General features: G+C 35.8%; 3 protein-coding genes across 3 annotated transcripts; all 3 read right to left on the bottom strand.

The window, feature by feature from the left end:
* Positions 1-9,105: 9,105 nt before the first annotated feature.
* On the bottom strand, positions 9,106-9,840 carry LOC137806971 (ethylene-responsive transcription factor ERF071). The gene has a single exon (XM_068607374.2). The coding sequence runs from the start codon at positions 9,768-9,770 to the stop codon at positions 9,273-9,275; it is 498 nt and encodes a 165-aa protein (XP_068463475.2). The 5' UTR covers positions 9,771-9,840; the 3' UTR covers positions 9,106-9,272.
* A 1,844-nt stretch (positions 9,841-11,684) lies between these two features.
* On the bottom strand, positions 11,685-17,513 carry LOC137806970 (Tetratricopeptide repeat (TPR)-like superfamily protein). The gene is made up of 2 exons (XM_068607373.2): positions 16,037-17,513; positions 11,685-12,092 (listed from the first exon to the last, which is right to left on the bottom strand). The coding sequence occupies exons 1-2, from the start codon at positions 17,324-17,326 to the stop codon at positions 11,919-11,921; spliced, it is 1,464 nt and encodes a 487-aa protein (XP_068463474.2). The 5' UTR covers positions 17,327-17,513; the 3' UTR covers positions 11,685-11,918.
* Positions 17,514-18,698: 1,185 nt separating this feature from the next.
* Positions 18,699-20,718, bottom strand: MORF3 (plastid developmental protein DAG). Its single transcript, XM_068607372.1, has 4 exons — positions 19,691-20,718; positions 19,482-19,579; positions 19,182-19,247; positions 18,699-19,092 (listed from the first exon to the last, which is right to left on the bottom strand). The coding sequence occupies exons 1-4, from the start codon at positions 20,053-20,055 to the stop codon at positions 18,872-18,874; spliced, it is 750 nt and encodes a 249-aa protein (XP_068463473.1). The 5' UTR covers positions 20,056-20,718; the 3' UTR covers positions 18,699-18,871.
* Between the last annotated feature and the right edge of the window lie 1,236 nt (positions 20,719-21,954).

The raw sequence follows: 21,954 nt of genomic DNA, 5'->3' as shown, positions 1-21,954 counted from the left end.
GGAAAGGTCGTGCCCTTGGAGATAGACGATTGAGCCGCCCCCCTCGATCATCAGCCCATTCCTTTATACTTGTTTTAACCTTCTCTGACAACTTTGTAATTCTTTGAATCATTTTCACTCTTGCTACAACTTTGGAATTTTGTTATGATTACTTTCGTGTCCTCGCGACACAGAATTATGCATGTGTGATCTTATCCTCATTCTTTGCCTTTGCGTGCTTCGGTTGTTTTGTTTGTATTATACTCGCTTCTTTCACTTCGTTGGGCGGCCTTATAGGCCTGGAAAAGGTCACGCGCCAATGCCCACGCCCATGGAGAGGCTCACCTAATGGAGCCGTATCGTCCACGGGGTGTTTCTAACACCCAAACGGTCCTTCCCTTTATCCCTAACGCCCGACGCCCACGCCTAAGGAGAGGCCTGCTACAGCAGTGCCGTATCGTCCTCGGGTGTCTGAAACGCCGAGTGCTTTGAGAGGTGGTCGTTCCCTCCATGGTCTTTCCTTCCCATAGGTATCGGGGAGCGCCCTGCCAGTGATTCGCTAGCGTTTTGGTGGTCCCGCCTCCCTCCACAGTCTTTCCTACATGTGGGTCTCGGGGAGGCGACGCAAGTAACTACCTTTGCCCTCTTCGATTTCGTCTCCCTCCACAGTCTTTCCTACCTGTGGGTATCGGGGAGGCGACTCTGCTGATATTTTGGTTTGCGACGTCTCACGCTGACGTCGCCCTTTGCGTTCTTACAAGCGACGCCTCGGGCGTTATCTTTACCTTGACATTGACTTTGGCCTTGGCCTTGGTCGACGCTTGAGGACAGCGAAGAGCTCAAGGTTTTGCCCGTGCCATCCACGTGGCGCTTCTTGTATGGCTGATGGGACGTTCAGTCATTCGACTTGATCCACGTGGCGCTCCTTGTATGGCTGATGGGACGTTCAGTCATTCGATTTGATCCTGACTCCTACTGTGCCCCTGATCCACTTTCGACGGCGCATCGTACCACTGGGTATTCTGTTGATACGACGTTTTCTGAGTTTAACCAGCGGTGCCAGGGCCATCCTTTCATCTTCTGCCACGTGGCTCGATCGTGCGGTGCATCCATTCGCGTCGTTTGGCGCTCTAACCGCTTTATTTAACCCTTCAAAAACCCAGTCCTCACCAACTCATCTAGCTGGTAACCCAACGACAGGCAGTTATCAATGTGGTGCCCGAAAGCCTCGTGGAATTCGCACCAAGAGTCTTTGCGAGGCCCTAACACCTTGTCAGTTTTCGCCGGTCGCCTTAGCCTCTCAGCTATGTTAGGTACGACGATCAAATCCTTCAGCTCCACCACGAAGTTGTACCTCGCCGGTCTCGCTCTTTCCCTGGTCGGGCGATCGCCTCCCGCTGGACCCCGGGGCTGGGGCTTTCTGGCCTCGTAAGGGTGTCTCGCGTCTGGCTTCTTTCTTCCCGTCGTGGTCTCATTGACCCTGACGGGTTGAGCTCGCGCCGATCCCCTCGGGCGTGAGGGTACGACGCTGGTGCGCTTCACGCACACCTCCCCCTCAGAAGCAATGTGTTCTACCGCCCGACGCCGTAGCTCAACGAAAGTCCTAGGGCGGTTGCGAATGATGGATTCTCCAAAAGGACCAGGGCATACGCCTTTCACGAACGCGTACACGATTATAGGCTCCTCTGTCGTACCAACCTTCACGACCTGGGCCCCGAATCGATTGATGTATTCCTTAAGGGTCTCCCCTTGATACTGCTTCACATCAAACAAATCGTAGGAGACTGGCGGCGGGGCCTTGTTTGCTAAGTATTGTTCTCTGAACAATCGTGACAATTGGCGGAAAGATGTGATATGACCGTCCGGGAGATTGATGAACCAATCCATAGCCATCCCAGTCAGGGTGCTCATAAAGAGCTTGCACTTGGCGGCGTCAGAACCGCCTACCAGGACCATCTGTGTGTGAAATGCAGCAAGGTGCATCTCTGGGTCCTCCATCCCGGTGAAGATCACCTTGGGCCCCGCGAATGTGTTCGGGATCACTGCATCTAGAATCTCCTGCGAGAAGGGAGTGGAAAACTCCCTTGGTGGGGAATGGTTCTCCATCTCGTCATGTCCATGCCGCCCCCGATCATTTCTCAGGCCCTGGCGCAACTCCTCATTTACGCGGTGGAGCTCTTCATTCCTTTCATGCGAGGCGTCGAGATCTGCCTGCATGCGTTCCTGTTCCAGTTTCGACTCCGCCATATCCTGCTGCAGCCCCCTCATTATCTCCAGAACCTGTTGCATGGATAGTTCTGCTGGGGCTGCGCGTGCTGTGCCTCGTCTGGTGGGGGCCATTGTCACTCCAACCTCCTCCAACGTTATTGTAGTTTAGTAGATTTTCTCGAACTTGTGATGGGACTGATGTTTTATATCGGCCCCACGGTGGGCGCCAAATGTTCCGTCCGGTTGACCGGGACGTCTTTGTGCGCGACCTCAACCGTCAGCTAGGGACTCCTTCCCACTGGTTACCTGTGTATTCCTGCAAAAAGAGGACAAAAGGGCGCCCTAGCGGCCGTTTGCACTCCGACGCTCAAGTCAGCCAGCAAGAAACACCAAAATTGTGCACCTCCGTCTCTGAGCACCGCGTATGGCACTCTGAAGGTGGTAAAAGAATTGTGTATTGTGTGTATGTTTTCTCCCTCAGGCAAAGATCTTTCCCTAGTCCCTTGTACGTAACCTCCTGGCACGAGCAAGCAACTAGAGAGTTCTGGTAAATTTGCCAAAAGTTCGAACCCTGTTTCCAACATTCTCAGCGCTATTTAAACTACCCAAGCATTTAAAGCGCCTTAACGCGCCTTTAATTACAAATGTAACGCACTCAATCAGCGTATCTAATTAGAAAACGTAGCGCATTTAAGACGTTGAAACGCTTGGGAGCCATTATAGTACCTGAATGTTCGAAACGGAAACTGTATTGAATGACTTTAATTACCTGGCACCTGACTAGAGGGTGTTTGTATTCTGACATGACTGTCGTACACGTGGAGAGCCTCACGACGCCGTGACCCCATCTGGGGGCGTTTCTGCCCATCTGGGGACGTCTCTACGTGTGAGTCCTCCTGCTTGGGAGTGTTACTGCGCTAGGGGTGACTTTTTGGGTGCCAACTCATGCCCCCAATTATCTAGTCACTTACTTTGAGAGCGTATCTTCCTTTCTCTCGTACCCTGCACCCGGCTACCCTGGGCGTGACCTTCCTCTTGAGTCGTATCTGTCCCAAAGGCGTCTCTGGGCGGCAGGGGTACGAGTCAGGCTGCCCTACACCGGTGCTATCATTATGGCCTTGAAGCCACCTTTTCCTTCTCTTTATCGCTGCCCCGGGTTATCGGGACCTGAGGCCTTCCCACGGCGTTGCTCCCTCCGTGGTCTTTCCTACCCATGGGTATCGGGGAACCACACTGTGATTGCCTTGCTTTAGTACTGTTTGATCTGGCGACGCCCTGGTTGGGCGACGCCTTCACCTAGGCGACGCCTCTTCTTGGTGACGCTGACTCTTAGCGTCTCTTCACCTAGGCAACGCCTTGTGTTGACTTTGACCCCTTGGTGTTGACTTTGACCTTGACTTAGTCAACGCCCGGGTACGGGACGGTACAAGTATTATCAATTGAATTACAATAATTTTATATATTTTTTGAAAGTAAATAATTTAGAAATTACAAGAATAAAAGGATTATTATTTCATTTAAGAGTTACAAAAGTGCGTATATATATTATAATATAACTTAACATATTTTTTTTTAAATAGATAATATTTGTAGGTGATGACAATTCAGTGTGTACTTAAATATTTTATACTACTAAAAAATTATTAAATAAAAAATCATACAAATCAATAAAAGAATAATATATTTTACTTTTTTTTTGTATAAATAATATTTTTAAGTAATTAATTGTTCAAATTATAAAAATTTATGAAGGGTTATGCAGTTATGGAGATTTGCTAAATTTAAATACTAGAACAATATCAATTCATTTAGACGGTGGTACTTAATGAGCTTAATTTAGTTTTGTTTGTCTCATATTTTGTATGATATATAGTTGTCTTCTTTTACAAAATTTGTATGATTAGATTCAACACTGCGGTTATCTTTTTTGGAGGAAGTTTGTTAGAGAGTAATATATACATGCTTTTCAATATATCTCTTCCTCTGAATTTAGAGAAGTTTAAATTCACTTCTGTTGAATTCAGAATGTTTTTAAAGAGAGAAACTAAGGTTCATTTATTGAAGATTCTACCATTCTAACAAATGCATATATATTTTTCAATAATTTTTATTTTATTTTGTTTGATTTTGTTTATAGTGACATCTTAAATGTATGGGGTTTTCTTCCTAATGTATAATAGTTATATTTTTTTTTTATCAAACATTGGATTTAATGTTGAGATTTAGGATAGTGATATTTTATATATTATTTTAGTTATATTTTCCTAATCTAATGTAAGGGTTTTTTCCTATTTATAGGTGTTATTGGTTTTCTGTCTGTTAAAGGAATACCTTATTGAGTTTAAGAAAAATGGGAAGGTCTTTAGCTTTGTAATAATTAAGTTTGACAATTTGGAGTAACTAATATATTGATTTTTTAAAATTTTATTAAACTTAATTTACCTTATAGTTTTATAAATATTAAGGGATGTCCAAAAGTTGTGATGGGAAGAGTTTACTTACCAATTTCTTAGGCAGTTGGAGGAAGATACCTATGATATTCATGTCATTATGTTGCAATTTGGTAAAATAAAATATTTTAAAAGTAATGAATGTTGTATACAATATAATATTAAATAAATTTATTAATTTTTCATATCTTTTATTCATAAATTTGTATTTCTTTAATATCAAATGGAGTTTCTAATAACACAAAATAATAAATTATTTTTAAATTTCATAATTTCATATGTTGATTCATTGAAATTCAAGTATGTTATCTTTTCCAATCTCATTTCATTTTATGTTATGTGTTATAAACTTTTTTTCAAACATTAAATTTTACAACCAATTTCTACCGTCTTGATGAATATTAGTGAGGCTGATCTAGCAAAGATAGTTTGGTAACTTTCACATACAAGTCTCTCCCATGGTTCCATCTTTTCTCCTTGATTTTACAACAAGACAATGTTAATCATTAGACCATTTAACTAATTTTAATAAAATAAGATAAATCATAACAAATATATATATTTTTTAATATGAAAAAATTGTAACAAATAACTAAGATCAATTTCATCTTTGGACACATATAAGTGTCACTACAAGAAAATCATGAAATAGAAATCATTTTTTATAAACCAAAATAATTAGTTGCAATAGTAACTAAATTAGATACCATTTTAGAAACTAAAAAAAAAAATTGGTTTCTAAATTATTTTCTATTATTGTTAAATAGTTTCTAAATTGGTATCTAATTAGGAACCAAGATTTTTGCTACCAAATTTAGAAACTAAATAATTGGTAGTTAAAACCTTGGTTGCTAATTAGATATCAATTTTTAAACTATTTAACAATAATAGAAACTAATTTAGAAACCAATTTTTTTTAGTTTTTAAAATGGTCTCTAATTTAGTTATTACAACTAATTATTTTGGTCTCTAAAAATTAGTTTCTATTTCATATTTTTTTGTCGTGTGTGGAGAAATCCATTAACTATTGAGTGGAAAAAGTCTTTAACTAATGAGTGCATTAAAACCTACATAGTTGTGGAGGATTAGTAGAAGAAAGAAACTTCACAAAACCCAAATTTTTTAGCTTTTACTTGGACTTTGGATGACTTATGTAAAGACATAGAAAATAACTTTATAGTAGAAGTGGTATATTTTAAATGACACTTGAATATTTTATTATTTAAGTAAAAAAAGTATATAAATAGAAAATTCAATTATTTAGGTTTCATTTTAAAAGAACCACCATCTCTCTAAATTTTTCCTTTTTCCTTCATGTGCCTTCTCTCTAACTTTCTGAACATCTTTGTCACCGGAATGACGATCGAAGTCTGTCATTGGATTCCTAGCAGCGAATACTACATGACTGCCCAATCAGAATTTTAGACAAAGTAAGTTCATTTTTAATCATTTTTTCTTTGAGTCAGTTTTGATTTGGTTAGGTTTGCCTTTAGTATAGACCATTGCATTGAACTCTTTTAACTTAGTATTAGTCTCTGTTAGCTCAAAGTCTTAGTGATGTAGTTAAATTTTTTATCAGGACTTTGTGGTGCAAGTTAAGCTACCCTTGAGCTTTTAGCAGGTTTAGAACTCTTAGTGAGCACCTACTCAAACTCAGGTAAAGGGAGTTAATTTTATTCTTTCCAATATAACCATAGGTTAGAAGATTTGGATGTCGAGGTGACGTGGTCACCCGTTCCAATTTTCTTGCAGGATTGCTTGTTTTTCAGTATATTAAAATTTGATTGAGATTAGAATGTGAAATTGTAGATATGGTAAATGTTGTAGAATTATATTTTTATTTTAATAAGTAAATGAATGTATTTGAATAGTTTGATCACTAAAAGGATAATGTTTAATGAGTATTGGTTGTTTGATTTTTGATTTAGAGATATTGGATATATGGTATTATAGATTTATAAAGTAGCCATGTTAAAGTAATTATCCAACTTTAGCAGGGAATTTTTTACTTTGGTTTAGTATATTTGATACTAACAATTTGAATGGAATTTTTTGGGTGAAAATGTGAAATAGATTATATTTTACAAACTGTTTTTTTTTTTTTTTGTATCTCACTCAGATGGAAAGATTCTTGCACAAATGAGAATAGAATGAAAAGATGAGATGCTCTCAGATCCATTTTTGCTCAAGCGAGCGAGAAAGGATTTCGCTCAAGAAAAAATGGTATAAATTCTAGGGTGCTCTCAGGGTTCAATCTCGCTTAAGCTAGAGAGGTCTTGCTTGGGCAAGACCCATTCTCGCTCAAGCGAAAAGGTTTTTGCTCAAGCTAGACTCTTAAAAACAAAAACTTAAAACTAAAATTTTTATCTTTACTTTTAAAATGTTTGGTTATTTCTATTTTATAGTTTTTAATTATAAATTATGTAAAATTATATTTTAAGTGTATTTAATTGAAAAATCCTTTAATTAAATATTTATGTGATTTTTGGATGAATTTTTGTGTGTTTTGAAATTCTAAGTTTTGGTATGATTTAATTATAAGATTTTGGATAAGATGTTGAATATGAATTTTAATTTAGACATAGTATTTTGAAGAAAGAAAATACCGTGTTTAGATTATTTAGGATGTGCATTGACTAGGGATTCGTCTAGAAGGAGATATCCTGATTCTCCTAATATAATGAAATCATATAGATGAAGTTATTCAGGTCGTGAGAGTTGAAGGAGGTTCATGTGAATGGGTAAGTTGTTTGAAAGATAACTTACCTGACATGTTATATGAGTTAACTTTGTCATATGATATTGAGATTATTTATGCGCATAGCTACGTGGATTTCATAGTGAAATAGTATGACATGTGCAGATCTCTGAGTGTAAGTCAATGTATGAGTCTTTTGGAAGTAGAGTCAAGTATCTGAGTATGTTGGTTCGTAGAAGTCTGATCTGAGTAATATGAATAATGAATTATGATAGACACTAGATGGATTTTGAGAAAAGATGACTTTATGTTTGTTAATTGAAATTGAACTTTTATAGTAAAATTATTTTATAGTTAGTTTACCTTGTTTGTGTTTTGTTTTCTTTATCTATAATGATTGTGTATTTTATACGAATATATATATATATATATATTGTTTTTGTTACTTTATTTTGTAAAATTTATTTTTCTTATTATGAAAAATGTATTTTGGACTACTATACAAATAATATATGTATATATAAATATTTATATTAAAAATTCATGTATATTATAATATTAGATGTGGGAAAAATATAAAGATGTTACCCTTAAATTTAATTATTGTTGTTACAAATATATTATTTAAGAAGACTTTCACGACATTCAGTTTTAGTGCAAGACTTTATTTATTGGTAAGTAAGTTTGCGCTGGCGGTAGGTGGCCGTCATAAATTGTTGCTTGCTTGGAGAACAGTTTCACAGGCCCCAAAAATGTGTTGTTGAATAAAACTCCCTTTCAGCCATTCAATGCTAAGGTTGAAGGTAGACAAAATTCCATTGAATGTGTGCGTTAGTTATTTATGTGTTGCATTTGGTGGTTTAACTTCAATGGGTACTGGCTCCATTGTTTTTTTTTCAAAAAAAAAAACTACTATTGGTGTCATCACTTGTGTAGCGTTTGGGTCCACAGGGGCATTTGTACATGGATAGAGTTCTTCTGCTTATTGAGTTCTAGTGAAAAAACCTCCATACATGACAAAAATATCATCCCCTTCCAACCAATACCGCAATATGTTTTTGAATATATATAGAATGTTGTGTCTGAATTTTTTCAATATAGTGTAAAAATTACTTAAATTGGTTGACATATACAAGCCATTGTGGTACATGTTTATTGGACTTGTTCTCATAATACTCAACATAGCATCGTTAATAATGGACTTTGTTTTTTAAATTTACTAATTTTTTAGTGTTTGTAAAAGTGAAGTTTGTTGACACCAATTTGGTTTAAAAGTTAATTTCTTTCACTCAGATAATGGATCTGATCACTTATGTCTTGATGACTTAGTCCGTTAAAAAAAGTTGAGTATCAGTTTTTGTTAATAAAACATTTTGGAATTCATCTCTATCTACACTTGGAATGACTTCTGAGAGTGCAAAAACTATTAAAACATTCTACATACAATATGCAATAAAAAAAAGGATTTGGAATTAGGACTACAAGTTCTAAGAAAGAAAGGGACAAAACAAATATATTCCAAAGAATGTAGGCTAGGATTACTATTGCAAGAAAAAAAAAGTGAACATTCACATGACCTTAGTTTGACAAAATCAAGAATATTTCGTGGGAATGAGAAAATTAATATGCATGCCAAAAGAACTCTTGTTTTGAATAACAACGCAGAAATCAGAATCAACGAAAGTATTGATCACTTTTCAGTGTTGCGAGAGGTTATGAGAACCTTGAATTTGTGAAGCGAGACGTTTAGAACTATGTAGACGATGAAAAGGAGAAAAGAAAGAGTGAGAAAAGTTTTATACATAGACAGTGTAAATGAAACAGAAGAGGGAAAAGCATGTGGTTTTCGTTGAGCAGAAAAAAGAAAGATTAAATTTTACAGAGGCTAAGTTGAAAGACGTGGAGTTCAGACATGGAATGGAAGCAGCAACAAGGCTTCAGAAGAGGTGGCGGTTGGGAAAAACGACGTCGTGGAGCGGGTCCCACTCAGGAAGTGGCAGTGGCTGCATCGGAAGCTGTTCAGGCTCCAAACCAAGAAACGATTCGAGGTTGGAAATATGGTTGGCGAGTAGAGGGTCGGTGTTATTAAAAGTGGGTTGATAACAGGGCTGAGTGAACTCGGGGCTGAGGCATGGGTTGTTGTCGGGGGGAGGGTGGTGGTGGCGGGGGAAGTTGAGCTTAGCCTTGTCTCCGCGGATGCGCAGGGCGGCGTCGTCGTAGGCGCGAGCGGCTTCTTGGGCAGTGGCGAATGTGCCGAGCCACAGGCGCAGACCCTTGCGTGGGTCCCTTATTTCTGCAGCCCACTTGCCCCAAGGCCTTTGCCTGATTCCTCTGTAGGCGTTCTTCCGTACTCGCGTAACCACTCTTTTCTTCTTCACCTTCTCACATGCGTCCTCCATGTCTACGAAATCAGAAATGATAGCACCCCCACACATTTTTTATTTCAGAGAGAGAATGGATACTCAGACTTTATACAAGTGAAGGACTCTGAATTTATACAAGAATGAATATAGTAACATCACACGCAAGTGGAAACAAGTGGAAATCGGGTTTTTCAAAACTAAATACTATTCTATACCTTTCCTCCTATATTAATTATTTAGCTAATGCAAATGATAATATATTAAGTAAAAAAAGGTAGGTACACTTTGCCTATTTTTATAATTCTGACAGAAGAGACGCATTTAAGAAAAACATGAGAATAGTTAGATCGTGTTTAAGAAACTTCTTTTCAAAAAACTATGTTCTTTGAACACGGTTTTAATTTTAATTTATACATAATATAGAATTCATGTAGACGATAACTTTTATATAAAAATTTCAGATAGAGTGGTGTTTACTAAGCATGAATTTGATTTTATTAATTATCTCATAGTTATATAAATTTGTAATAAGAGAAGATGACTTCATTGCTTTTTTTGGGTTTATTTTTATGCATGTTTGGTGTGTTAATTTTAATTTTAGTTTGAGTATTGATTATTTGACACTCAATGTTCCAAATGACATTTACAAAAATACTATCATATAAATAATCAAACACTTAAAGAAATTGTAATCTTGAGAAAAAAGTTGTAATCTAGAGTAGAAAAAATAGTGTCAAAAACTCATTTTTCTTTTAGTTTTAGATGCAACCAAATGAGTCCGATAGGTGGTGGGAGCAATAATACTTTATGGATATGAGGGTTAGAGTTGTCTTCAAAACTGATGCACATATATAATTATTGTTTCTTGTAGGCTTTAAATTTTTCATGGTTTCTGACAGTATGTAAAGTCATTATATTGTAGCTTTGGCAGCTACTGCAATGCCTTTCATTGATTGAAATTTTGTAATTTATAATAACTTAACTATTTTTTATTCCCTAAAATATAGTAGATGGTGGGTGAATCTAGTTATCATGGTCTTTCAAATTTAATAAAAACTAATTATTTAAATTTGGACAAATTTACTTTTAGTTCTTAAATACTAAAATTGAGAAATTAAAATATTTATAAAAAAAAACTAATTATATTTTTAAAATTTAAAAAACTAAAATGATATTTTTATAAATTTTTAAACCAAAGTTTAATTTACTCCAAATGTTCTCTTAAAATGCTTTTATAATTAGATATACTTAATGTAACTATTATAATACATTATCTTTTCAAAGCAAGCACCCTTTGACTTGAGTAGATATGCATTTGAGTTACGACCATTGTCTCTATCTATCTATCTAAGTATGGGATGCAATTCCCACGGTAGAGATGCAAATGTTTGGGGTAATAGTTATGAGATTAAGACATCAATCCAAATAATAGTTCTTTAGAAAAATTAGAGATTTTTTTATTGTAATTAAAAAACGACAGAAAAGCATTAAGTTTAAACACATTATAAATGTACGTTTTGAGATCATTTTATTATCGTTTAAACTGTATTTTAAACCCCGTTAAATATGAAAAGTGATTAAGGACATATCTCTAAATTTCCTAAAAAAACTTATACAAGAGAAACAAATTCTCTATAAATCAAAATGAATTTATTCATAAATTAAAATATAAAAATTTAGAAAAACAATATATAAGAGAAATTCTGCAAATTTGTTTATAGATAAACTAAATTTATTTATTTTTAAATATTTTTTTTAATTTTTCTCTCTAAAGATTTTTATGAAAACAAATTCCAAACAAACCCAGGCTGAATCTACTAATGAGTGCCGTACATAAATCCACAAACAAACAAAATCATGAAGGGAACCTGGGAACAAAATTCTGTAAATGACAGCTGCTTTGCAGATCTCTCTCTTCATAATTTTAAAAAAAATAACAAATGCCTTTCTTTATATGCAAACAATCCAAACACTTAAGAACATAAATAGAAAAAGAATATGGAAATTCTATAAAGTTCAAATCTGGTGAAGGCAACGAAAATATTAATTTTAAGACACAGCCAGAATGAAATAAAGCATACATCACATTTCATATTTGGGGTCACAGCAATCCATACGTATTACCCCCTAACTATCATGGCAAACGAAATGGGGGTTGTTGATGATGTGAAAACCTATATCGCATAATAATTAAAGGAAAAAAAAAAGGCGAATGAACTCCTACTCAGCCATCTTAGCCAACCGGTGAACGGTGCTTCTGGCGATCCTATTACTAGGATCAATCTTCAGCACAGTCCTAAGGTCTTCAGCACCAAGTTTGTACTTTTCCATACTCTCGTACAAGAGAGCACGCTGTACCAGGACAGATACATTGGTTTCATCATTTTGAAGAATCTGCACAACAAATGCTGATCAGAACACTCTCCCTCCTTATTATACGGTGATCAAGATAATGACATGGTTCAGATCATTAGATAAATAGTGGAACTCATGGACAGGCCAAGCCATAATCCTAACCTTTTTAAACTTCAATTACTGAATTGTGAACATATGCTACCCAGGGTCTTAACTAAGATATAAATAGGACCCGGCAATTTCGATGATAACTAATATGAATTTGTGCTTGAAAATAATAATGTTTGCATGTATTACCTTCACAAAACTCCCTTTTCTGATTAAATTATGATAAAAAAAATTCGAAGGTTGGATGGAAAAAGAGCAAAAAGAAGCAAGGAAGAAGACCCTAAATAAACACAATCATACTATCTCAGCATGGGCCATTTTAACACAATTGTCACTGGCCTTTTTTTGTTACAAATAGAAGGGAGAGTTTATTGTTGATGACACCTTATTGCAAAGAGAGACAATTATGCTTTTCTAAGGGAGAAGGAACTCTAAGAGAGTTGCTATGGGTATAAAGGTGCTTGAAGATTATCACGGCATTCTTAATTGTAATATGTCCCCTCCTTTTTTTATATGCTTTTAGGTATGCTTATCTATCTGACCATATGTCTATGGCTGGCTAACCTTCATTTTGTAGGGTTATGAAGCAATCTGCTTGTAAGACCCTAATTTTATCCATTGAATTTCATATTATTTAGATATTAATCTGTTTTACTGCTTCCAATTTACATTAGAATTGACCGAATCTATTTATTAATCTTTTCTGTGTTCATGACCAACTGTATGTAATTGATGGATCTGTAGAAGAAATTAACCTTTTAAAATTGCGAATGACCAACCATATTTAAGGGGTTTCTGACCAGATTAAAATCTTTCTCTCTGGGTTATACTTTCCCAAATTTGATTCGTAACTAACCAAATTGGAATTGAATTGGGGAAAGATGATCGATGGCGTTTGATGAAGACCTATTAACTAATTTAAGAGAAGTCATAGAATAGGAATTGGGGAACTATTGCATGATTAGAAAATAAAAACCCAGACTTTTTTATCTGCTAAGTCCTCACTTTGTTGTTATCTGCTTTTTTAACCCCTGTTTTCTTGTAGACAATTGGACAAATCTTTTCTATATAATTGTTTACTTTATTTCACAAATCGAATCAATTACTATCATTAGTCCTTAGGGTATGATATCCGGACATAGGTCCACAGTAAATATTGCATACCGTATGTTCGCCCTTAGCAAACACATTTGCACACATCAATTATCTACCCGTGGAATTTAAAGCCAAAAAGGTTTCTGAAACATGGAGATTTGAGAAAAAAGGTTATAAGAAATTAATTCTTAAATTCAAAAGTAATGATTAATGTTTGAATCCATAAATCCAAACGCTTGTTTCTATAAATAAGGCAGCTAGCTAATTAGGAATTATTCCTCAAACTGTCAAACAAAGGCATCGTGTACTCAAGATTCAAGTATGACTCTTAAACTTGTCTAAGAGTTCAATTCAAGTAGGTGTTGAATCAGTACGAGTTATAAACAAAGTGAGGGGGGTTAGAATTAAAGGGAACAGTGAAAAAGTTATAATAATTGCAAAGTAAATCGAGGGAGTGGATATAAACAATTCCATAGATTGTTATACATGTGCAAACATTTTATCAAAGTCTCAACCATTGATTTTCAGATAAACTGTTCTAGTTTCTCACTTTTCCCACGAAAGAGAATTCCTATCTTACGAAGATCATCCTTTCAAAAAAATAACAAGAAATTTCCCTTTCTTTCATCTTAAGATCCAAAGTGTAACATGCCTATGTTTCTCTGAAGAATATGATATTTTATGAGTGACATCCGAGCCACTTATTTGATCAACTTATGATTAGAACCCTATAGCCTCATCGTTAAACATAATATCCGTCTTGAATATTCCTCAAGACATGTTCTTATATGTGAATGTGAAGGTGATTACGACTATTAGAGTGGCCAAACAAAGACTTTCTTCATTCATCAAAATCTTTGTAATGTTTTAGAAGAATATCAAGAACAGCTACAACCAGTGGCTTTGCAAGGAAATCAGCCAAAGCAGTAGAAAGAAACTTTGAAGAGAGATGCAAATGGCCTCTGTTCTGGGCAAAGAATCCAACGAACATTCTCTTCCCAGATCAATGAGAAAGTTTCAAGAATTTCTTAGTATTGAGAAAAAATTCATCCCCTTTTTCTTCTAATGACGCCTTTGCATAGAGTTTGAAAACAAAATCAGAAAAATCCACGGAAAACAAAATCAGAAATATCCGTACAATGGAAAACAAAATACCTATGTTTCAGGAGTCAGTTTAGAGTTTTTGTGAGAATCTTAATATCATCACGTCACAAATATTAGCTGGAATTGACGGGCTCTCCTAGTGGCCGATCACTCAACCACCTAGCAGCCTGGTCACCCAAGAGCCGATCACTTAACTAACAATCCTAATTTAGAAAATCGATAATGTCACCTTCAGATGGTCCAAAGACCGTCCAGGGGCCCTCCCACTGTCTAAGGGGCACATCGCCAAAAGGGCGACCGAGGGAGTATGATCGCCTATTGTACGCTTATAGAACCTAGAATGCCACACCCTCCATGCTATATAACAATGTTGAGCAAAGGCATTTGTCCAATAATTCTTGGCATGATTCTAAAGGGAAAAAACACTTAGGGTAGTTGGCAAATTACGTATAAGGGATGGAGAATCTTATTTCTATCAATATAAACTTTGAAGTGAAATAGTAGCTTTCCATGATATAGAAAGTGTGAAAACAACCAAAAGGTATGTGATTCACAGATGGGATTGTTAATCAAATTTGAAATTATGGAGACACTATTCAACAAAAGCTGATTGTTGAGAAAGTTCTTGGTAGGTTGCCACAAAAATTGAGTATATTGTTGGAACGCAAAAAAGAGCACAGATTTTTCTACATACACTATGCACTACGACAGATTCTCTTGAAGCAAACCTGTAGAAGGAACAGACAGACTTTTAGATCAGCCTTTGGAGCGAGCTTTACAATCAAACCTAATTTTTTTCTAAAAAGAAAGGTACAACAGCAATCAGCCACAAAAGAAAGGAAGAAGATCTAGTAGAGAATGTGAGAGAGGAAGGTCAAACCAAGAAACGCCAAGGAACAATGACAGGCCCGCCCCTCAGTGCTCTACTTGCAAGAAAAACCATTCTAGTTGCATTTTGCAACCAGTGCTGGTCTAAACAGTGTACCAAACGCAGAAAATAAGATCACAAGGTGAAACTATCCAATACAGGAGAAGAATGAAGCTTGTTTTAGGAAAAACATGGTAGATGCATTGTAAGCATGTTTTCTTTGTATTGACTGTGGTTGCACTTGCATCAGTGAAAGTTAATGAATCTAATAAGATAGAAATTAATTCCAAAATTTCTAAAGCCAGAATGCATGTTTCCATTTCATAAATCCAAGCCCTAGTTCGCCTAAAAGAAAGACACTATTCTAATCAGGAATTATTTCTTAAAATAAGGCATTGTGTTTATATGGTTCATGTATGTAACAGCCCTTCAACTTTTCATAATGTTTTATATAAGCATGTGTCGTATGGGTTGAAAGCCAAGACCCAAAAAGATAATAAGAACTTTCTTTTTATCCCCTTGCTCCTAATATGTTCTATCATGCATTCACACCTTACATTTCCCGCTGAATATAATATTTCCTAGCAATAATAACCTTGTTTTCATCACATTGTCTTCTTTCTTTTTTTGTCTCCAACTTTTAGCCAATTAATTGACCAATAGTATATAACAAGCTGCAGCTAACTTCTTTTTTCTATTCCTCTAGTTTCCAGACATAAACAGCTCTTTTAAATTATCCAACAATTCAATATTGAAAACACAAGAGACATTTACTGATTTAACAACAACTAAAAAATTCATGTGATACCTTTGTACAATCTGCCACTGCCTTTTTATACTCCCCGACTTCTTTGTAACACGAAGATCTGGATGACAAAACCTCCGCTGTGGCCGTATCGTCCCCAGATTTCTCCAGAAGAACAATGGCCCACGAAAACCACTTAATAGCATCAGCAAACTGTCCTTGCTTGTAATTGTCCATCCCCTTGCCTTTAGCAGTGGAACTAGAGACCCCGGCAGGAGGAGGAGGCAGCCCCTCAAGCTCAGTAGTGGTGCCACCCACATCATGGCCTCCACCACCAAACTCCGAATCCAAACCCCAATCGTCCTGTCCTCCAAATCCATCAGAGGCCGCAGCAGCACCCCCAACCGCGGGCGAGGAAGCCGTGAAAAACATGTCCATTGGATCATCACCACCACCTGATCTCTGAACATGACTCTGAGTGGGAGCGGCAGATCCAGCAAAATTGATATCAATCCCAGGAGAAGCAGCCGATGGAAACGCGGCTGAGTTCGGTTTTGAAGCATTTTGAAAATCCCCAAAACCATCCGAGCTCGATTTGGAAGCATTTTGGAAATCTCCAAAACCATCATCCCCGGATGCAACCTTCGGCCCTTTGGCAGCTGAATTAAGAGTAGCAGACTGCTTGGATCCAAAACCAGACAAAGAACTAAAAGGATCCTTGTTATTAGAACTGGTCCCAATTCCACTACCCATGTTTCGCATTGAAGTGCCCCCAAGATTGGGGGTTTTGTTGGCATTCACGCTAAACCCCCCAGAAGATGATGCCCAACTAGCACTGCTCTGTGGCGTGGCAGCAGTTTTGGGCAAAGAATCGGCCATGTTTCCCATGGAAAAGGAGGCTTTATTGGGGGTGGGGGTAGCGTTTTTGAGAGGAACATTGGTAGCAGGAGACTTGGAACCCTGGCCCAAAGCAGAACTGACCAAATCTCCGAAGAGATTAGGGTTCTTATTAATGATCCCAATGTTTTTGGAAGCAGTAGAAGGTTGAGTGGTTCCCCAGCTCTTGCCGAAGATGTCTCCGACCATGGAGGGGGGCCCACCGGGCAGGGAGGTGGTCTGAGTGGGAGCCGGTTGGTGGGTCCATGAGGGTTGTTTGTTGGGCTGGGCGGAGGAATATGGATAGGAATAGGAAGAGGTGGTGGTGGTGGTGGAATAGGAAGGTTTGGGGTTTTTCTGGTCGTTGAGGGATTTGGGACGGTTGGATCCGATGCCAAGATCGAAATCGAAATTCAAGTTGTTGAGGGACACGGAGGGGGATTTGTTCGTGTTGGATTGGCCGTAGTTGGAATTCATTTCTAAATTGCAGGGAGGGAGAGAGGGAAGAGCGTAGGGAGGTGATGGAAAGAGGAGAATCAGATGTTGGAATCCAGAGAAAGGGAAGGTGTTCTGTTCTTGAGTTAACGGTTGGTTGGTTCTGTAGCTTGGATCGCTAATTTTGGTAAAAACAGACACGCATGAATGCCTTTTTCTTAATTCATCTTTCATAATAAACTACGAGGTCTTCTATACAAAGAATACTACATAATCCATAATAAAAAATAAAAACAACGTTTTCTCTTACACATTTTTTTACTTATTTTTCCCCTTTTATCCAATCTGCACTTTCTATTCACTCAGCATTCTCCTGCATCTCTTTAAATAATCATTAATTTTTTTTGTAAAATAAATTAACGAATAAACATCAAATAACAATATTAACGAATAAACTATGCATTTCTCCTAGTGAGACATAAATTAAGAAAGTTTATGAAAGATAAAAACATCAGATATTAGGAATAATTTAAGTGATAAGGAGTATCAGTACAACTTACTTTTCCCCATCACAATGTTATTGACAATATATTGTTTTCGTTAAAAAAAAATTGTTGCAGAAAAAGTAATAAAAAATATTTATTTATTTATTAAAAAACATGCTACAAAGTTTATAGTTTCAATTATTACTACTATTAGATTTCGAGGATATTCACTGCTCAAGCTAGGAAATATGCGTAGCAAGCTATTTCGGAGTGTAATCCTTGGTTTGATTTATTAGCACCACGTTATTACTTCTGGACACCCACTGCATATGCCCAACTTGCTAACTATGCTACGAAAATTCAAATATTAAAGAAACAACACAACAACTCACATTAGCTCGTCCTCGTAAGCAAACTAATATAAATATACTTTAATATATCCCAACTTAAACAGAAATGAAGCAAAATGATCTATAAACAAAATATAAAAAACAAATACCAGTATTGCACTAGATAGATTTACATGCAAGGAATTTGACCAAAACTAGCAATGAATATTTGAAACAATTCACTAGCATTAGTTTGAGAGAAAGAAGCTAGAGCAATAACTTTAACTAGATACAACCTATAAATAGTTAGACAAGGAGATAAACAGGGCAACAATCTGCTGATGGGCTGTAAGATGAATGGTGCATCAAAATCAGCAAAAAATTGTAATCAAGAGACCCATTAGAGGTTTTATGATACACATCAGACATATCAAATCAAATATCACAAGGCATTGACACTGAGAACTGGTTCAGATGTAAAAGCAAAATTTGTTTCAAGTCTATCAATTTTAACAGTCGTCAGTGATCCAAATTGCATGTTAAATCATACAAAGAAAAAATTGAAATGAAACTCGTTCTTGTCTGCAAAGCATCCACAACTTATAATGAAGGTATAAAATATTATTACCAAATATCATTCAAGGCAGGTACAGCCATTTTCCACACAAGTAAAATATGATCTCAGAAACTTAGATCGAAACTTCCGAAAGAAAAAACTTGGTTCTGTTTCCGTCTGTGGTAATTCCTAAATCAGAATTCGTATTAACCATTTCTTAGTTCTCTCTATCAGGAACCGAGTTATGACTATTCATTGGAGTTGATGGCTGCAAAGGTCCCCCGTGACCTTGGCTCCAGTTCTGTTGGTCTCTCCTTTCAACATGCATTGTTTCTCGTCGTCTGTCATGCCGCGGCCGAGGTCTACTCCTACTGGGTTGCCTCTCCGAATATCTATACTGTGGCCTAGGAATCACCTTCCCATCAACAAATAAATCACCTGAAATACCCCAAAAGCGATCAACACGACCAAAAATGAAAAAATATAAAATTAACTAAGCTCTTCGTAAATTCAAACCCTCCACTGACCTCCATAGTCCTTGTTGGGGACATCAAGATACGAATCTGGCAGCACCCAAAGAACTCCAGGTAAATCTGTTTAGGCACATGGAATAACTCCCAAGAGTCAAAAAGACGAACAAATTTGAAATTACAGTAAAAAAAGAAAAATTATAAAATCAACCTCCTCTAATATCCACACAAGATTAAATTTCCAACCAATTTGATGATAGCACAACATCACAGACAGGAAAATCTAACAACTCAAGCAAGTACAAAATTTCAACCAAAATGAAATTGAAACGTAGAAAAGTAACGAATCTATTGCACCTTTGACTTTATAAGAAAGCTCTTCAGAAATGAGGGCGCCGAAGCCTGTGTATGTAGAAGTGGAAACAGAGTATATCTTCTTTTTGGCCTCTTCCTCGCTGCAAAGAACATTCACAGAAGTGAAATTAGAAAAATAGAAGTGAAATTAGTGAAATTAGAAAAATAGAAGTGATGTAAATGATAACAATTAAAGGAGAGGAACAAGGGACCTTCCGAGGACATGGGCTAGGGTTTTGACATAGGCATTGACCATGTGGTCTTCGGAGGGTTTAGGGTTATCGGGAAACTCCATGACGATGAGCCAGTGCTCGTAGTCGCAGCCGTCCAGAAGAATGGTCTCTTTCGGAGGACGGTTGCTCCAGTTCGGGGACGGGTCGTTCAGGGGCGAGTAACCCGAACCCGACGATTTCCTCCGAACCAGGAAATTCGCCCAGTGAGTAACGGGTACGGTTTGTTTGGCCGGGAGCAACGCGAATGCGAAACGACAGGCAGAGGGAGAAGCCCTTGCGGGTGACGAAGAAAGTGCTCGTGCCATGGTGGATGCTAAGGTGCGCCGGGCGTTCACGTACGCCATTTTCCACCCACCTCTCACCGCTACTCTGTTTATCAAGTGTAAGGGTTTATCTCTCTGGAAGAAAAGCTAAGAATACATTTTTACATTCTAAATCTTCATTTTAGCAGCAAATTAATCCAAAAAGTTACAGTTAATGTGAAATTAGTGTTTGACATTATAGTTTAAAGACAAAATAAAACCATCTTATAAGATTTAACGACAAAACCTCCTTTATACTTATTTATGTGAATATATTTATCTTCAATATACTTTTACTTCTCAAATATATACATAATTTAGTTTTTATCTTTATTTATTTTGCTTAACTTTGGATTTTTGTAATGTATCTTTTTTATTTTATCTCTATAATAATATTTCATTTTAAATAGTTCCTTAAAAAAATGTGATAAATAGAAAGCATAGTTCAAGTATTATAAGAACTGAAGCAATGCATATATATTAAAAAGACTGAAATAAATAATAAAAACTAAAATTTAAAAAAGTTACTGAAGCGAGAAGTTAACTAAAATATAAAAAAATATAATTATATTTCAATAATAAAAATATAATATTTGTTTTTAAAATAAGTAAATTAGACAAACAAATAGAACAAATTGAAATCTATTTTATTTTACTTAAAAATACTTTTTCAAATAATGAACACCAGCAAACTCATCATACTGTGACATTAATTTTCATTTATCTTCCATTTATTGGTACATCTATCTCTCTTCTTTTCATCTTCAATCTAAATAAAAGTGTTTGGCCCTTTTGTTCTAAATTCCTTGTTCTGATCATTATCATAGGGATATAATTAATCAATCCAAATATCCATTAGATGCACTTTATTCTTTCCTGATATAGAATTTGATGCTGTATACCGTGAAATAACTGCTTTCCATTTTTCTATAAAAATATAAACCTTATTCTGCTATCTTATGGGATTGAAAGGAATAATTTTATTGTTAACATCAAATCACAAAGATGCTTATTTGACATGCATATTGCATAACACCATTCCCGAGGCAATCAATTGTTACAAATCAATTTAGTGTTATATGTTATATAATTATCAAATAACTATATATCAATAATAGTATTTTTTATTTAATAAATGAAATTTATATAACGTGATAATATATTTATATTGACATAATTATGTTCACATATATAATGTACAACATTTTTTTAATTATAATTGTACCATTAGGAGGATGTACATATAAATTCTTATAAGAAAAATGTGTTAAATTTGAAGTATATTAACAAAGTTAAATTCTATAAAAAAAAATCAGGTAATAAATAAGATTATTTATAATAACTATATCAAAACAAATATATAGTAAGTATTATAGATATTATAACATTGTATTCATTTTATATTTATATATATATTATTTATTTGAGTGTTAGATAAATATTCCTCTTAACTGAAAATTTCTCAACGAGAAGTAAAAGATTAAAGATTGTCACTAATAAGAAAAATGATCGAATGAATGGAAAGAAGATAATCTCTCATCAACAATAATTATATTTAACTAAATATAAAATAATGTATATTGTGTTTAAGTTTAAGTAATTGGTGGTAATCAAATTGGAGTTGTATTAAGAAAAAAGTATCCTATAAAATATGAGAGCGAAGAATAAGATTAGTAAAGCAATTTAAATTCTACTAGGACCATTCCTATGGTGTAGGATCATATGTGATTCTTCTGCTTGTAGTCAATTAAAAGAAACAAAAGTGGTTCCATGTCACCAAAACAGTCAAAGTTTGAAAATCATTCTTTATGAATTGGATACGAACAGATAAATAGACCCATCGTATCTTTAGCTTGGTTAAGGATGGGGTGATGCCAATATCCATAATAATTATACCAGAGGAATTGATTCGTCTCAAAAAAGTAAATATTGATAATTTGA

The sequence above is a fragment of the Phaseolus vulgaris genome, chromosome 3 (assembly GCF_051622355.1).
Source record: "Phaseolus vulgaris cultivar YP4 chromosome 3, ASM5162235v1, whole genome shotgun sequence".
Classification (NCBI taxonomy): domain Eukaryota; kingdom Viridiplantae; phylum Streptophyta; class Magnoliopsida; order Fabales; family Fabaceae; genus Phaseolus; species Phaseolus vulgaris.
The sequence above is the reverse complement of the archived record's forward strand: the minus strand, read 5'-3'. Positions and strand labels throughout refer to the sequence as shown.

Excerpts from the sequence above, each read along its gene's own strand:
- MORF3 (XM_068607372.1), bottom strand. The coding sequence starts at position 20,055 with ATGGCGTACGTGAACGCCCGGCGCACCTTAGCATCCACCATGGCACGA. Across the intron at positions 19,580-19,690 it reads CTAGCCCATGTCCTCGGAAG|CGAGGAAGAGGCCAAAAAGA; the intron begins GTCCCTTGTTCC and ends TGTTCTTTGCAG. Across the intron at positions 19,248-19,481 it reads GCTTTCTTATAAAGTCAAAG|ATTTACCTGGAGTTCTTTGG; the intron begins GTGCAATAGATT and ends GTGCCTAAACAG.
- LOC137806970 (XM_068607373.2), bottom strand. The coding sequence starts at position 17,326 with ATGAATTCCAACTACGGCCAATCCAACACGAACAAATCCCCCTCCGTG. Across the intron at positions 12,093-16,036 it reads CAGTGGCAGATTGTACAAAG|ATTCTTCAAAATGATGAAAC; the intron begins GTATCACATGAA and ends TTTGTTGTGCAG.
- LOC137806971 (XM_068607374.2), bottom strand. The coding sequence starts at position 9,770 with ATGTGTGGGGGTGCTATCATTTCTGATTTCGTAGACATGGAGGACGCA.